Source organism: Chrysochloris asiatica, unplaced genomic scaffold (assembly GCF_000296735.1).
Source record: "Chrysochloris asiatica unplaced genomic scaffold, ChrAsi1.0 scaffold00164, whole genome shotgun sequence".
Lineage (NCBI taxonomy): Eukaryota > Metazoa > Chordata > Mammalia > Afrosoricida > Chrysochloridae > Chrysochloris > Chrysochloris asiatica.
The window spans coordinates 5,480,642-5,498,323 of record NW_006408682.1 but is presented as its reverse complement, the minus strand read 5'-3'; the positions used below and the strand labels follow the sequence as shown (position 1 = coordinate 5,498,323).

At 37.9% G+C, this 17,682-nt stretch overlaps 1 protein-coding gene across 8 annotated transcripts in view; it reads right to left on the bottom strand.

The window, feature by feature from the left end:
* PARD3 (par-3 family cell polarity regulator) overlaps positions 1-17,682 on the bottom strand; it is an 888,439-nt gene that overhangs the window by 34,731 nt on the left and 836,026 nt on the right. For all 8 annotated transcript variants that reach the window (XM_006871245.1, XM_006871243.1, XM_006871244.1 and 5 more), the window contains one exon: positions 174-294. In XM_006871245.1, the coding sequence (XP_006871307.1) occupies positions 174-294 (121 nt within the window). The remainder of the gene's footprint in view (positions 1-173; positions 295-17,682) is intronic.

Sequence of the window (17,682 nt, the reverse complement as noted above, 5' to 3'; positions counted from 1 at the left end):
AATTAGCAATGATGAAACCCAGATGGAAATAAGGAAAAGGTCAGTAAGTTAAAGGTCAAAGGAATCTGGCTCCATCTTGTCTTCTTTCATAGGGAACTGAGGTCATAGTGTAGTGGCCTTTACTGCTATGAAATTATAAGACTATTCATTGTGTCGAAGAACTGAAAACTCACCCAGGGTTGTTCAAAGCTATAGGTACGTCGCCGATCTTCTATATCTTCATCCTGCTTTGCTTGTTGAAATTCCTGTCTCAAACGCTGTATCCGATCATGGTTGCTAGGAGTTGATCTGTTGCTGAAAAAGACAAGGGACAACAATGAATATCCTTCAGTAACATAAATTGGTGAAGTGCAGTTGCTGGGGCGGGGGTGGGGATGGGGAGCAATAGCAGCTTGCTGTGAAACGACGCTATTTAAGAGGAAGTGAATTTTTTAGAACAATATCCATATATTGTTGTTTAAATGTTTAAGAACATTTAAAGTTGCTTTTCATTTTGTTCTTATGATTATGGCTTATTGACGTTAAGACAGATATCCAAGTGGGTGGGTATTATTTTTTTAGATATTCTCTAAGTACGCTGTTCTTTAAAACCTTCTTTTACTTTCTATAGTCTGGTGCTATGTTGGCTGTGACTTTTGTTTTTTTTTTTTTTTTAGAAAGGACATTGCATTACAAGTCAGCAACATCAGAGTCTAGTCCTAGGTCTTCTATTTTCCTATATTAAGGTACCTAGTGCCTCAGATCTATGGCTTCTTAATATAGGAGATGGAGTTAAAACTATTTTTGCTTTAAATATCAAAGCTGAAATGATCAAGTAAGGAAGCACCATAAAATACAACCTCACCAGTGTGTACTATTATTTTCATAATGTCATTTCAAGAAATTGTCATTTATGCATCATTAGAGGGTCTTTACACAAAACACAGCACTGAAAGCACAAAAGAAGAGCATTAAAAAATAAGTTCAGGTAGTAATTTGTTTTAACCAGTTAGTTAATAGCAATTTATCTTTGCATAGCATTAGACTGTATTTTATCCTCTTAAAAGCTTATGAGTGGTACCCACTACCATCACGCTGATTCCAACTCAGAGCAACCGTATAGGACAGAGACGAACAGGTCCTTTGGCTGTCTGAGACTATTAATCTTTACAGAAGGAGTGGACTGCCTTATCTTTCTCCCTCTGAGCAGCAGGTTTGAACTGCCAACCTTCCAGCCAGCAGTCCAATGCTTAACCTACTACACCAGCACGGCTCCTTAAGATATGTTTATAAAGAGTGGGGGGCAGTATCCCATATACACAAATGCATGCACACAGGTGTTGACCAATGATCAAACTGACTTTAGAAGAAGATAAGCTGATGGCCAGTGGGACAAGTGAGGTTAGAATCCAGATGACATGGCTTCTAGTCCAACCCTCACTCCAGCCATGTTGCATGGTTTAATAAAACACTATCAAATTTCAAAGCCCCTCGTTTACAAAATCATACAACATTTTAAAACAGTGTTTTTGAAAGAGTAAGACAAATAAATGACCAAAATTAAATCCATCTTAATCTCGCAACACTTCTGTTCCTTTCCTCTCAGTAAAGCACAGAAACACATCTCATCACGTAAAGCTAATCAAACACATCACGTAAATTGTCTGTCTGCCTAACAAAACTTCAAACTTCTTAAGGATAGGAATCAACTCTTACATTGATCATATATATACATGCTTTCCAAACTGCTAACAGAATGGGTAGCTACTTGTTACTAAAATGACCAAGTCTCATCAAAAACACATTGACCAGAGTGTGTGTCTGAATTCTGTTGGCTGCACAACCCCTATGTGATGTAATCTGTGAGAAAGTATAGGTTAGAAAGGAGAGTCTGTCATAAGAGCGTGAATAACATTCTCAAACTAACCTATGTCTACATATTATTGTTAGTTGCCATCAAGTTTATTTCAACTCATGATGACCCTATGTGTGCAGAGCAGAACTGCTCCACAGGATTGCCACGGCTTGTGTCTTTAGGAAGCACATTGCTAGACTGTCTTCCAAGGTGCTTCTGAATGGGTTCAGATTGCCAACCTTTTGGCTAGTCGTCAATAGCCTAACTGTTTATATTACTCAGATGCTCTCTGTGTACATGTAATTCTGCATACTTTGAAAGATTCCAAAGTCTTAAAAAAATCTCAAATTGAAAATGTTTGTGAACAGGACCACAGTATTAATGTCCTCTAAGAAGATGAGATACTATGTCATCCTTTAATCTAGTAGGTTCCTGTCACCTTCATATTCCTATCAATTTTATTAGACTGTCTAGAATGTACCGCTGACACATTCATTTTGATGATTTTCCCAGTTGATAAAAGCTTGCCATCCCTTTCTCCTTATTTGGACGAATCTTTTGAACACATCAGTTTGAAAACATTAAAGGTGAAAAGGTCTGTAAAAATAGGTGACTTGACAACATGAAAGTATAGTTTCAAAACTTCCTCTCCATACTTCTAAGTCAGGAAGGTGGTTGTACCCACTGGTTTTTAAAAAATTATATACAGTATCATCTTATCTTGTTCTAACATATAAAAGTTTAATAATGGTTAAGGCTCAATCTACAGATGTAGTGTCCAGTCTACAGAACTCCTTACTCTCGATGTGAAGCTGTGATGGGGTAGGGAGAATGATTAAATCCATAAGACACAGAGATCGAAAAGTGAACGCTCATTAATCTTCATGCTATCTTTCTAGCTGTATCTTCTTTGTTCCTCGCATTCTTCATGGCTTTTTATAGGAGAAATGTAGGAGACTTGACTGACAAAGTGTCTTACAAACCTAACCGGAAATATCTCTATTATTTTCATGTCTCACAGTTTTAACCTCATGGTTATTAAGTTCATACCATTATGAAATGTGATCTACTATTTGTGATTAAGTGCAAATCCAATCTTCAAGAATGGGGAGTCAACCCAGTGTCTTTAATTTTAAGTTTTGGTGACCTCACTGTTTTACAAAGTATGAGACAAATTCTAGAAGTCATTTCTGCCCTAGTTTCCAAATCTAGTCAGGTAGTGAGACCACTGTTTTGCTATCTTTTCCTTTGCTTCCTTTTCCCCCCTTTATGCTCTAGAGAAAGCCAATTGACTTGTCTGAGATGAGCAGAGACACTTTCAGGGCTGAAGTTGGAAAACAGGCTGAAATGGTTTTCATGATTGATGATGACTTCCAAAGACTGGAAGACCGTCAAGCACCCTTGGGGAACAAGAGTTGGCAGTCTGAAGGTGAAATCCTGGCTTCCAGAGATGAAACAATTGCAAACGCCCAGTTCTGTTTCTCAGGCCATTCGATCTTCAGCTACTAATTCACATTTGGACTTCTAAAGTTCTTGGTTAGCACTAAAGGGTAATTTAAATACTCATTAGCAATAGTGACTAATCCCTATACACCCCAGTTAGCCTACATTTAGGTTCACTGCCAACTTCAAGTTGCTCATCATTTTTGTGTGTGAAGGATATAATAAAGATATCACCTAAGTTGATAAGATGGGCTCGTGAGACCAAAAAACTGGTAATTAAGAGGAGGTAAGTCATGATTTACATAGCGGAGGAGAACGCTTGAGATGCTTTTTGGGTAAAAAGTACACACAGAAAAAGAAAGAAAGTTTAAGACCAGCATTAATACTTAGCCTTCCCCTCCACATTAACCCAATGGAACTATAAAAAACACTCTTTTATTTACTTACTTTTTCTAAGTGAAAAGGGTTTGGTTTGAGTTGAGTAATGAGATGGGGGTGAGATTTGGTTTTCTTTTTTCTTTCTTTTTTTACTAGCTAGGAAGGACATAGCAGATCATGCACTATGGAGGTTTCCAATGTAGACATGCACAATATGATCTTGAATGATACAGAATTTAGATCTCTCACATCCGTAATTACCAAGGAGATTGCAACCTCTTCACTCACTGACAAAGTACACAGTGTTGTAGGCTTCAGAAACCTCAGATTGCACTATGAAATGTGCTTTGCAAAAATAGCTGAAAATATCAACTCATGCTCAATACAGCACTGAGTCCATCTGGAGGTAAGCACTGTACCTGTGCTCCATAGACAGGCTAACCTAACTATGCCCTTTACAGTCAAAGAGAAAAGAAGTTTGGTAACTGTGGTTCTCACTTAGGCATACTATCTGTGCACAGAAACCACCCAGAATGCTTGCTAAAGATGCCAACTCCTGAAACTCACATTTACATTCTTGGATTCAGCAGGTCTAGTACATGTATGTAGAAAGCACAGACACTGCTGTATGGAGACTATACTCTGAAAACAAGGCTTGGCAGGCTTCATAGTTGGGACAAATGGGAATAACTCTGAGGAAGTTAATTTAAGAATGAACAGGCCCCACTGCATTGGAAGTACCACGATCATTCTGTGACAAGTGTGGGTACGGGTCAAATTCTTGTTCTACATGGGAAGGTCTTTATTTGACGCCAGTAAAATGATGCCATGAAAGGATGCAGGCCTGATGACACTTTCCAGTGTGTTAGGAGAAGTTCAAAACACAGCATTTCCCCAAATTTTAAATGTTGGCTTTTTTTTTAAACAAAAATCCCAGGTAAGACAAACAAAATGGGTCTGCTGGCTACTAATCACAAGCTCTACTTTTTATGCCTCAGATGTCACCGGCTCGATATGTTACTTCTCTAGGCTGTTTCCCTACTGCACTGTGTGGTCCCTTAGTAAAAGCACAAGAAACAAACATTCAAATCTAAAAGCTGGGCACGGTCCAAGAAATCTCGACATTCCTAATTACCTGCATCCTCTGTTACTATGGAACCCTGGGAATGATAGTCTGCAGACTTTATGTCTCACCTATCTTTTCAGACCTCTGGTAGCGTAGTGGTTATGAATCGGGCTGAGAACCACAAGGTCAGCAGTTCGAAACTACCAGCTGTTCCGTGGGAGAAAGATGATGCTTTCTGCTCCTGTAAAGATTTACAGCCTCAGAAACCCTATACAGGGTCGCTGTGAGTCGGAAACAACTCCATGGCACATAACAACAACAACAATCTTTTCAGACCAGCATATGCTTAGAGGGAAGAGTTTGCTATGTAAGTGATTAATTCTGCATGGATTTAAAATATTTTGACATTTGCATTTTTAACTATGAAAAAGAAACCTAGGGACCCTGGAACAGAAGGCAGAGCATTTGGATCCAGAACTCAGTGAAAGACAGAATAACAAGGAAGTTTTTTAACAAGAAAGTACCATATTGGTATATATTGTTCTTTCATAGGTGATGCAAATGGTTAATGCACTAGGTTGCTAACCTACAGGTTGATTGTTCAAGTTCATCAGAGATACTTTGAAAGAAAAGCTTGGTGATTTACTTCCAAACCATCAGCCATTGAAAACAATATAGAGGGTCGTTCTACTCGGGCACATGTGGGGGTCACCATAAGCCAGAATCAATTTGATGGCAAGTGGTTGGATTTTCTGGTTCTTCCCAAAGAAGGAAAGAAAAATGAAAGGGAAGGAGGGAAAAGAGACATAAAGGGAAGAGTGATTTGGAGCAGGGTTTTCCATGTGGCTGATAAAGAGGAAATTATTATAATACCTGGTACAAGGCAAGAGTTGTTTGTTGTCAATGGCATACGGAAGATAAATTTACTCCTATATTTCTTTCTGTAATGACTTACCTTTGCTGTCTATCTTTCCAAATTCTACCAATAAGCTAAAGAAATCAATTCTTTGAAGCCTTCCTTAACTATCTAAGTCTGTTGTTTCTAAGTGTCTTCGAGTCAATTCCAACTCATAGTGACCTTGTTGAGTTTGAACCAGTTTCTAAGTAACGACTGTAAGTTTGAACTACCGACCTTATACGTCAATGCTTATCCTACAGCACCACACTAGGACTCTTCAAGCCAACATTCATCTTTTCCTCTCAGTTCTTCATTAGTAATCATCCTCTGAATCAAATACCATCCTACAGTGCTTATCAGAACTTTATGGGAGAGTTTTCCCCACCATTAAGTTGTGTCTTGATCACAGGCATTTAACCTGTATATATTTTGTGTACTACTTTCCTATGAAAGATTAGATTACTCCACAAATATTTACAGGAGGAATATATTTCCCATACAGATGTGACAGACAGATGTTAAGGTGGCTCCCATGTTATCTGTCTCCTGATAGTCACATCTTTGTGCATATCTCCTTGAATGAAGGTGGGACCCATAACTGCTTCTACTCAATGAAATGACGGTGATGGAAGGTATCCGACTGCTTTTTACAATTACATAAAGCATAGTGTCCACCTTATTTGTCCCTATCTTTCTCCCCTTGTTGACTTTGAAAAAGGAAGCTGTCATAAGTACCACAGCTCCAAGGAACAGAAGATTGGCAGCAACTGCAGGAGCAGGGAAGGCTGAACCTTCATATGAGGATCCATAGGCTACCTGGATTACAGCCTTGCGAGACCCTCAGCAGAGAATCCAGCTAAGTCATATTCAGACTCCAGACCCACCAAAACGGCCATAGAACAACACACTGCTAATAGGAGTCTTGGTGTGGCGCTGTAGGGTCAGCAGTGCACTATTAGGCACAAGGGCAGTCATTCAACCTACCAGCGGCTCCTAGGAAATCATATACAGGGTCCCTATGAATCAGAACCAATTTTACAGCACCTAACAACAACAATACGAATTGAATTGATGCTAGCTTTGGCTATGTTTTGACCAATAGGATGGTAGTGGATGTGATAGAAACATGCATTTGAAACGTGGCTACATGGTGGGGTGTGTTCGCTTATATTCCTGCTTTTGATCATGAGAAAAAATATGCCCATGGTATAAAGAGACTAAAAGACATGGGGCATATCTGGACCCAATCTGCAGCTTCAGCCAATATAGTTCGAGCCCAAATAGTTAGCGAGCTCTTAGGTTAACTACAGATATTAAGGACAAAAAACAAATATTTGTTATTGTATGCCACTGACTTCTCAGGTTGTTTGTTATGCAAAAACACAGTGAGAGTAGACAAGTAATCAACTCTCTAAACACACAAACATAGACCACCACAACATATTAACAGCTCATGCTGTGTAGTGGTTGTGCGTACTTCAAATAAATAAGATAGAGTGGCTTAGAAGCAGCTAGATCTGGCATCCGTCCTCATTTGGAACTGGTAAAAAGTGCCTGTAGCAGAAACACGTGGGTTAGAAGACCAGAATAGAAAGTACTAAAAGAACCACGGTTTATGAATGGATCTCACCACTATTATATACATGGTGAGTCACTCCAAAGTTCTGGTCTCTGGGAAAAACAGCACAAGATGTAACTCTGCAGAAGATATAACTGAAAACTGGTAACTGTCAATCAAATGTATTTCTGATGTAACACCAGATTACAGCCAAGACTGTCCTACCATCCAAATGTTAAGGGTGGTTCCTTTTGTCAACATTCCTAATGTTTTACCCCAAATAACCTGATGTGATACACCCTGATCTCTGAAAACCAGTTGTGAGACAAAATCAGGAATATGGGTATTTTCGTAGAACATGACAAAAAAACCTAATTGCCAAAACCAGGTTATCCAGTAATACTGAACTCAAGGGCTTATTTCTAGTTTCTTTCTTTCTTTTTGGCAGAGATTATTGACCTGCAAGGATATGGGTCAAACCTATAACTCAAAAGGAGATATTCCTGGTCAAAATTCACCTTAGTGAGCCAACCGTCCAGGACATAACAGATGTCCTTGAAATCACCAATTCATAAAAGATTAGGTATGTAGTATAGATTTTTGTTAACTATATCAGCCTTAGCAATTTACTTTTCTGGCCTAAATACAAACTTCTACTCCAAACGCTAGTGAATTTCACACCTGCATTTGGCATCCAATTAGTAGGGATGCAAAAAGAATCATTCTTTTTCCCAATTATACACACACACACACACATACACACACACAATTTGCAAATTATATTTGAGATCTTGAAATAATGCAATACCACGCTCAAAGCCTTTTCCTGTGGTATCATCTCTATAACTTCGCCGCAAGTATCCCACGCACACACCAAAGTTCTGCTAACTGCCAAACCTCTCCACTTACGGAGTTCTTTCTTTTCCATCTGCCTGTGCTTCAAGGCTCTGCTTCCCAGATTCTAGGTTCCCACATTCAAGAGTTCTGGAATATCACTGTGGTCTAACATTGCAACATACTTGTAATAGAGAAAGTTGTAAGTTAAAGCTTCCAGCACTCAATTCATTTAGATGTAGAAACACTATTTTCCTGAACTCTGACTTTTCTAAAGTTTGGCAATGTCTTTACGTAACAAGCAGTCCTGGGTGATACAGCTAACACTCTTGGCTGTTAACCTAAAGGTTGGAGTTTGAGTTCACTCAGAGGTATCTTGGAAGAAAGGTGTGGCAACTTACTTCTGAAAATTGAGCCACTTAAACCCCTAAGGAACACAGTTCTGCTCTGACACACACGGGATCACAACTAATCGGAAGCATCATGGCAACAAGAGGTTTTAGGTAATAAACTAGTTAGTCTTTTTAATAGGGCTGCTGTGTTTTAGTCTGCTTATTTGAGGAGCATGCTTTTTAAACAACAAAAACAAACAAACAAACAACAACAACAACAACAAAAAAAAAACCCACCTGACTTCCTTAGAAGTTATACAAATGGAAAAACTAAAGATCCAGTCCATGTTGTGAAATATCTATCCTCCAAGAATGGCATTGTTTCTCCAAACATTTTCATTAGAGAAAAATTAAATGATTATTTACTTCCTTGCCCAATTATCACTACTACTTGCAGCTTATGAAAGGAAAAACTTTTAGTTCCTTTACTTGTGTCACTGGGAAGATTATTATTCAGTTATTTCACAGATGCCACTGGAAGCAGACACCAGAACCAGAACAGGCAAAATGTGACACAGAATAAAGCTAATGTAGGGTAGACCTGTCATGTAGCTTTAGTAACAGGCAAACAGCTATGACCACAAGCGTCTCAGATCATTAAGCAATGTCTTACTGTGATGTCATGCACCGATGTACAGATCTGTAATCCTTTCAAAACAGACAGATTGTCAGCATGATAAAGTGGATACAAACACGTCCCTGAACAGGAATGACTAAAGCAGTTGGGGGGAAGAAATGTCACTGAACTAAATAAGGATCCTAACTCTCCCAGGAGATAATACTATTCAGAGATTACAAGCAAACAACCTTCTTTCCACTTAGATAATTTTCTATACTGATTAGCAATTCCATAAAACATTCCTGATCATGTAACCGCCAGATAAATAGTTATAATCTACAGATGTCAGAACTGAGCTCTTAATTGCTGTAAATTAGTGAGCAAATACAGATTTCTCATTAAACCCATTACATCCCGTATGTTAAAATGGAACACTCATCATTTGTTTTCCCTCATGGTACTAAAATCAGAATCATTCTTTTAAAATCCTAGGTGTAGACAGACAAACAAGAGTGATTTTGCTAAAGTATGCATGGCAAGTTTCTATCCCTTTAAGGTATGCTTATTTGGGGGCAGAAAAACCTTGAAAAGCAACGGACATCTGGTGCCTACATTTTAGCTACAACCTCATATTGTGTCTCTATGTTATTTTCTCAAGAAAGAAAAAAGTGGTGCCGACGCTCTGCTTTAATTTTTTTTTTTTAATTTCTGTTCTTTTTTTTGTTTTTATTGTGAATTGAGTGATCGTTTACATGGGAGGATATCAGTTTTACTCATTGTTTCACTGAAATGATTATAATCCCCTCCATCCATCATCATTCAACAGTATTTGCTTCCATTCCTTCTGGGGTTTTTTTTGTTGTTGTTGTTGTTTTTTGGGATGCACATAAAAACACTCAGGAATATATAAGCATTTAAACAACCAAAGGGCACATTCTGGAAGCCTGCCTCATGGCCACCAGCACACAGCCTTTCTCTTTCCATGACGCTAGAGTCCTCAGCAGCTCTATCTCTCCATGTCCACATCTCTGCCTCCATCTCTGGTGTCGCTGCTTCTCTGGATAGGGTCCCACACTCCGCTTGCGCTCCTCTCCCCTGATGGTCCCATGGACCTCTGTTCTTGGACTGTTATGGTTAATTACTCCCCTCTTTTTGTTACAAAACTTCTATCTTTACAGTTGTGACAGTCACAATTAGTCATAAAAACTCTGTGAAAGCTTTTGTTATTCTTAGAGAAACTTAGCAGCTCTCAGAAGTCCCTTGGTGTTGCAAAAGGCTAATGTTCTTGGTTGCGAACCAAAAGGTTGAAAGTTTGAGCCCACTCAGAGGCACCTCGGAAGACACCTCGTGATCTACTTTCAAAAGGTCACAGTCACTGAAAACTCTGGAGTGCAGCTCTGCTCTGACACACATGGGGTCACCATGAGTAGGAGGTGACTGGAGAGTAACGACTGTGGGGGTTAGTTTATGTGGTCGCACTTCTTCCCAGGTGCCTGTGTACTTGTACAGGTGAAGATGCACACATTGCTAAATTAAAAGGAAGCGGAAGAAATAAAGTAAAATGCTGTGGAAAAACACAACTTTCAAATTTGGTAAGCCTCAGACCAAGCTGCCTAGAAGAACAGAACTTTCCTCAAAGCTGTTTCTCTCAAGCTGGTAGATTTATGAGGTATAGGGGAAAGGCTGGGAGGGTTAAACCAAGAAATGTATCAATTACCAAACTACAAATAAAAATAGCTCCTCTGCACAAGCTTCATTAAGTTTTATCAGCAAGTATCTTGGGGTTTTACACTCAAACCACAGGTCATAAATTCACAGTAAATCCCCCATATGTTCACCAAACACCTGAATTCAATTTCTCTTTGGTTGTGAAGTAGGAATGTGTGCTCAAATTAATTATGCATGCAAAGTTAGTTTCTAACAAGGGTAGCTTTTTTGCAATGCTGAAGGGTATTTATAACATCTGAAATTTGGGGATAGATCTTCCTTTAATCTTAGCATGTTTTATAATGATCTGTTGGTCTAAATTTCCTCCTCCAAACTTGAACAATGAAAAAATAAAGTTGGAAACTATATCAGATGTTCTAACCTTTGCATGGTTTTTTTTTGTTTTGTTTTGTTTTCTACAGTTAACTATAGGCAATTGTGATATGTACCTCAACAGTCTTAATACTTGAAGGTTTCTATACAAACATTTTTGTGGGTCACCTTGGATTATAGAGAAAGTCTAAACTGGGGCTAAGTAGTCACTTATTTATGTGCCTGTGTGTACACGTGAAGTTTGCTACTTAGGAAACATGTCATTTTCTGTTTATTTTCACAGTTTTACTTGTCATGGTAATATGAAAAGAACTATGAGAAACTTATGCAAATCCCAAAGGCACTCACTTTCCTCAGCTGATAAAATTCATTTCCAGATTCTGACGTCCATGATTTGTTGTCCATTTCACACCAATTTCAGTGTAATAAATCATAACAAATTAAAAACATACAGCTATATTCTCCAGGTTAAAAAGGCAGTTGCCAAAGCTGTTAATACTACATTTGCTTCTGATGTGATGGTTCCTTGTTCTCAGATGCTTTCTGGATCAGAGGGAGGGTCACCTCTCTCCATCAGAAAGACTCAAGAGCAGACTTTACTCTCAGTTCCTCTGTGGTCATGTTGTCACAGGGCTATCATTTTATAAGCAGCAAAATCTCAGGAATGCACCCCTCACCCCATTTTATTACTATCATCAGTCTTGCTTATTAGCCTGTCACTGGTCTCAGGCAAGAGTGTGAAAAAATTAGCTTTACTTTTTCAAGGGGAACTCCTCCAGCTACAGAGATCACACACGTGCGCCCCCACACATAATGTTAGAATAGAACCCAACCATAAACACATGAAAAAAAATAGCATCTTGTGAGCTCTAGGTAGCTTTTCCTGACTGGTTAAATTTCACAGAAATATGATGAAATCAGGTTTCTACTCAAAATTATTGCCAAGTCTAGCTCAGTCACTTTTCCAATGAGGTATTTGCTGAATGCTCAGGGCAAAAGGAATATTATGTAGTGAGGTTTTTCCTGTTGTTTTTAAATATTGTCAACAGAAAACTCATCATCAAAGTTTTTGTTTAAGAAATCATAGTGTAATAAAAATGTTAACAAGTCATCTTGGAATATTGAAAGAGCCTATGTTGGAGTTAGGCATTCCCGGTGGTGCAAATGTTTAACATCCTCAGCTGCTAACCAAAAGGGTGGAGGGTTGTGTTTTCCCAGATGCACCTCAGAAGAAAGGCCTGGTGCTTGACTTCTGAGAAATTAGCCACTGAATACCCTATGGAGCACAGTTCTACTCTGACACACATATGGTCCTCATGAGTCAGAATCAATCTGACAGCAACTGGTTTTTGTGTTGAAGCTTAAAATCCTACAGATGGGGAAAGAAGTCAAACTACAGCTCTTCAGGTCCCTGTAAAGGAGACAAGCAGAGGGAACCACATGGAGGCAGGTTCCAGTGATTCCGCCAATCTTCCCAGCTCCCTAGCAGCAATACCGTGTAGCTTTAAATGAGAGGAAATAACATGTTTTCCAGGTTTACCTATGAAGGTAAATGCATTCTTGAAAAGCAAAATGTCACCGCCTATAAGAAACCATGAAAGTCATTTTACTATGCACAATGCAAGAAGTAGTTATGATTGGCAGTTCGTACCAAAAGGGCATTTACTTTTCATAGACGGTGTGATGCTGTTCAATTGTCTAATAAATAGCAGGGACATGTAAAATATTCTAATCGGTTAGAGAGTTGAAGGAAGTTTATAGATTGTATTATTCATTCCACAAAACCACTAGGAATACAAAGTTTAGCTAGTTGTGACACACAGTAAGTCTGTTTGTCAAATATACATTTAAGTGTTTGACTAAAGAACACAAAGGAGTCCTCATAGCTTATTGGACTATGAATTGGGCTGTTAACCTTAAAGTCAGCAGTTCAAATATACCAGCAGTTCCAAGGGAGAAAGTTGAGGCTTTCTGCTTACATGAAGATTTACAGCCCTGGAAACCCCATACAACAATGTTGTTATGAATCAAAACTGACCCCATGGCACATGACTACTACCGCCACAAAGAGTAGAAGGAAGTCCAACCTATGGGTGAAAAACTTGAAGAACTAGAGTGAAAATCAGGAATGCATTATGAATATTTGAAATTAAAAAGCAATGGAAATTAAATTACAAACCTGATGGATTTTGATGACAAAATAAAATGATTATCAAGTTCTTCTTCATATTAAAGAGGTTTCAGCATACAGGCATAGAAACTAATTATAGAACCATTATTTTAATTCTTTAATCATGAAATGATTACATAGAATTCAAGGCTAATATTTTCTTTGTTTTTGTATTCTCTGTCTTTAAGGACAGCATAATTGCAAGATACTATACAAAACTCAGCTATGCCTGTTTTGTGTGTTTTTTAAAATAAAAACTCCAGTGCAAGGCAGTGTTTAAAAGTCATTAGGTAATTCCAAATTATGACTGAATTCTATATGGATTTTCTAAAATTAGTCAAAATATAAAACAGAAGATAAAGTGCCTGAAGGCTTCAAGACAGGGTAAGTGTAATATCTTTAAGAATTAGAACAAAAAGAGCTCAATATAGATTTATTAATTAATTTTCCTAGAAAATAAAACACAAAACACTGATATACCTTATCAGTAAAAATGTATATATGTATAGGTCTTTAAATATTTTAAAGATTACTAGGACATTTTTGATTGATTTTTTTTAAACTTTTATTTATTTATGATCTTAATTAACTTCAGAATTATTAGCTAATAATTTTTCTTGGCTTCTTTTCTATTCATGATTTGGCCATGCTCCAACTTGCAAATCTATTTATCAGGATAGAGGGAATAAATGAGTTACACATGTTAACTAATTTAATATCCCATCAGAGAATTAGCTAAATTGTTATGAGGAAAACACATTTGGTCAGACCTTTCACGTTTTCCTCATATAAGAATTTAGGTAAACCTGTTTGAAAGGACTGATAGGCTTACACACTCCAGACATTTACATCTTTCGGAATAATCAGAAACCTATCAAGGATTCTTTTAGGCCTGATTACATGGTATTAAATATGATTTCAAGTAATAGAATACAGGGAAGTAAGCTTAAATTCTGAGCGTCAGCTTTTATATCTCCAAAAGGGAGGTAACAACAACTGTCTTTGCTGGCTCACAACATTTTGAAAAACTATAAAGCGTAACATGTAAAAATCAGCATCATTATTTAACCTGCCTCATTCTTTTGTAATGTATATTCTTCAAAGTAATACATACAGTTTGTATTTTAAAATGATAACTAAAAGATTTAAAATGAAAAAATTCCCTGCCACATCATACTGCATCCTTCTCATGACCCAGTACCAAGAAAAACCTTTGAAATGATTTTAGATATATTTGTTTTTGATTCAACCTGACTTACTCAGATCAGTCATAATTTCTGGTTTGTGATACATGCTCATCTTGAATTCTTACATGGCTCACTTTCTTTCATTTAGTTAGCTATTTTTAATACTATAATAAATATTACGACATGCAAATTCTCAACATGAATCCATTACCCAAAACAAAAGCTAGGTATTTAACAATAATCTGCATTTAATCAAATTCCTCTGACATTTAACTTCATTTTTCGGAATAATGTGTTGATACCACTATCTCCTGACTCATTAATTTTAAATATTATCTGTTGACTTCCTCCTAAGGTAGATGAAGCATTTGGTCTCTTATACATTGCAATCACAATTCTCATTCCCAATTTTCACCCCCCAGTTAACTCCCAGTATAGCACAACTTGTAAACGAGTTTTCAGTGTTTACATGATAGTTGTTTGTTATGTGCCTTCAAGTTGGTTGTGACTCAGAACAGCAGCCCTGTATAGGAGTTCCAAGAAGTGACTGGTGCATTTGATACACTGACCTTGTGGTTCAAACTGACCTTAAGGTCCAGTGCTGTATCCACAGTGCCACACCAGGACTTCAATCCACATAGAGAGATACCATAAGTGCTGGATTGCAAACCACAAGGTTCGCGGTTTGAACCCACCAGCCACTTCTCAGGAGACAGATGAGGATTTCTGCTCCCTCAAAAATTTAAAGTTGGAACTGAAATTTGAGGGGAAATAGGAAGGAATTGAAATGAATCATTCAGTATTGACTACAGGATATTACCCAAACTTCTTTTACTTTCTTGATGATTATTTTTCAGGCAAACTCCAATAGTGTTACTTCTGCAGGCATCTCTTTCTCCTAAAAATGCAATGTTGCAAACATATTGGCTAATTGTGGGTTTGCTTGGCTGGTTTCTAATTAATTGAAAGTTTATTATATCATGCTTGCTAAACACATGATTTTAAAATTATACTGCAGCTGATTAAAATAGCAAAAATAAATCTCTAATTATTTTACGGACACAATATTCATGGAGAAGTTTTTGTTCTGTAGTTTTACTTTATGCCTCCCAATTTCGGTGATTTTCAATTTTCTAAACAAACAAACACAAAGAAATCAATCATAAATTTCAAGCTCAAATTGTTTAAGTAGTTCTGAAAAACCTTTTGACCTTTATCTGAGAAAGATGATGTATATTGTAAAATTCTCAATCCTCTATGCCTAAGATGGTCAAAGACTTACATTTTTTCCTGTACTAACTTAGAAACAGTTTTGGGGAGAAAAAAAAAATCTCCGTTTAACATGCATACACACTTTAAAAAATATTTGCATTTATTTTTCTATCAACATGGAATTTTTTACATTTCCACTAACATCAAAGGGCTAGCAAACAGGTAGAGTACCAAAGGTAGCCAATGAGTGGTGCATAAAAGTCCAAAGGTAACAATTATTCAGATGTACATTTCAAACTGCAACCATAATACCAGAAGGCTCACCTAAGTATTGGGCCTGCCAGCAGCCTCCTGATGACTAATGAGAAAGGAACAGACCAAAGCATCTGTTAAAACTCAGTGTGATCCTTTACAAGTAGATTGGAACAGTACCTCACGTATATTTTATACCTTGACCTGACATCCAAACACCTAGTGTATAGGGAAGCAGAGCCAAGAGCAAATGTAACTAACCACGTGTTTGGTAGCAACAGAAATCCTGAAGAGTATATAGAAAGACAGAGACATAGGCATTGATATCAATTTCAAGAGGCAGTTGTTGGAAGAGAACATGGGAACACTGAATGGTTTAAAATTAGGAAAGGTGTGCGACAGGGTTGTATTCTTTCACCATACTTATTCAACCTGTATGCTGAACACATAATCTGAGAAGCTGGGTTCTATGAAGAAAAACGTGGCATCAGGATTGCAGGAAGACTCATTAACAACCTGTGATATGCAGATGATACAACCTTGCTTGCTGAAAGTAAAGAGGACTTAAAACATTTACTGATGAAGATCAAAGAGCACAGCCTTTGGTATGGACTGCTTCTCAATGTAAGGAAAACAAAATCCTCACCACTGGACCAATAAACAACATTTTTATCAACAGAGGAAGAATTGAAGTTGTCAAAGACTTCATTTTTCTTGGATCAACCATCAACACTCATGGAAGCAGCAGCCAAGACATCAAATAACACAGCGCATTAGGCAGATCTGCTGCAGAAGGCTTTTTTTAAAGTGTTGAAGAGCAAAGACATCAGCTTGAGGACACAGGTGCAACTGACCCAAGGCATGATATTTTCAATAATCTCAAATTCATGCAAAAGTTAGATAGTGAATAAGGAAGACAGTAAAAGAATTGATGCTTTTGAGTTATCGTGTTGAGGAGAATATTGAAAGTACCATGGGCTGCCAAAAGAACAAACAGATCTGTGTTGGAAGAAGTGCAGCCAGAGTGCTCCTTAGAAACCAGGATGGCCAGACTTTGTCTCTCATACTTCAGACATATTGTCAGGGGGGACCAGTCACTGGAGAAGGATTTCATGTTTGGTAAGGTGAAGGATCAGTGAAAAAGAGGAAGCCCGCAGCAAGATGGTTTGGCAAAGTGGCAGCATCAATGGGCTCAAGCATGGCAACAACTATGAGACTGGCCCAGGACTGGGCAATATATTGTGCTGCTGTGCAGAGGGTCGCTATGAGTCAGTAACAACTCGATGTCACCTAACAACAACAATATCCTGATCCAATCATTAAATGCTAAAGGACCACTTTGGCATTTATTGTCATGAGTTGCCAAAGAAACCTCTATTACCAAATTACCAAAATATTACCCATGTCCACCTGACATGAAGCTACATTGAGAGTGTGAAGTCACAAGCCCCTACTGAAATAATTTTATTTTGTCTTTTCTCTTGTCATAATTGTGATACTGAAAGTAGCATGGATAGCTAGAAGAATGAACAAATCTATCTTGGCAGATGTATAGCCAACATACTCTTTAGAAGTGAGGCTGGCGAGACTTTGTCTCACATGCTTTGGACAAGTCTATCAGAAGGGACCAGCCCCTGGAGAAGGACTTCAGCCTTGATAAAGTAGAGGGTCAGTGAAAAAGAGGAAGACTCCCAATGAGAGGAAATGACACAGGGGCTACAACAATGGGCTCAAACATAGCAACAATGGTGAGGATGGCCAAGGACAAGGACAGGGCAGTGTCTAATTCTGTTGCACTGAAGCTTGCTATGAGTTGGAACTGACTCAACAGCACTTAACAACAACAATGTCTCCACAAG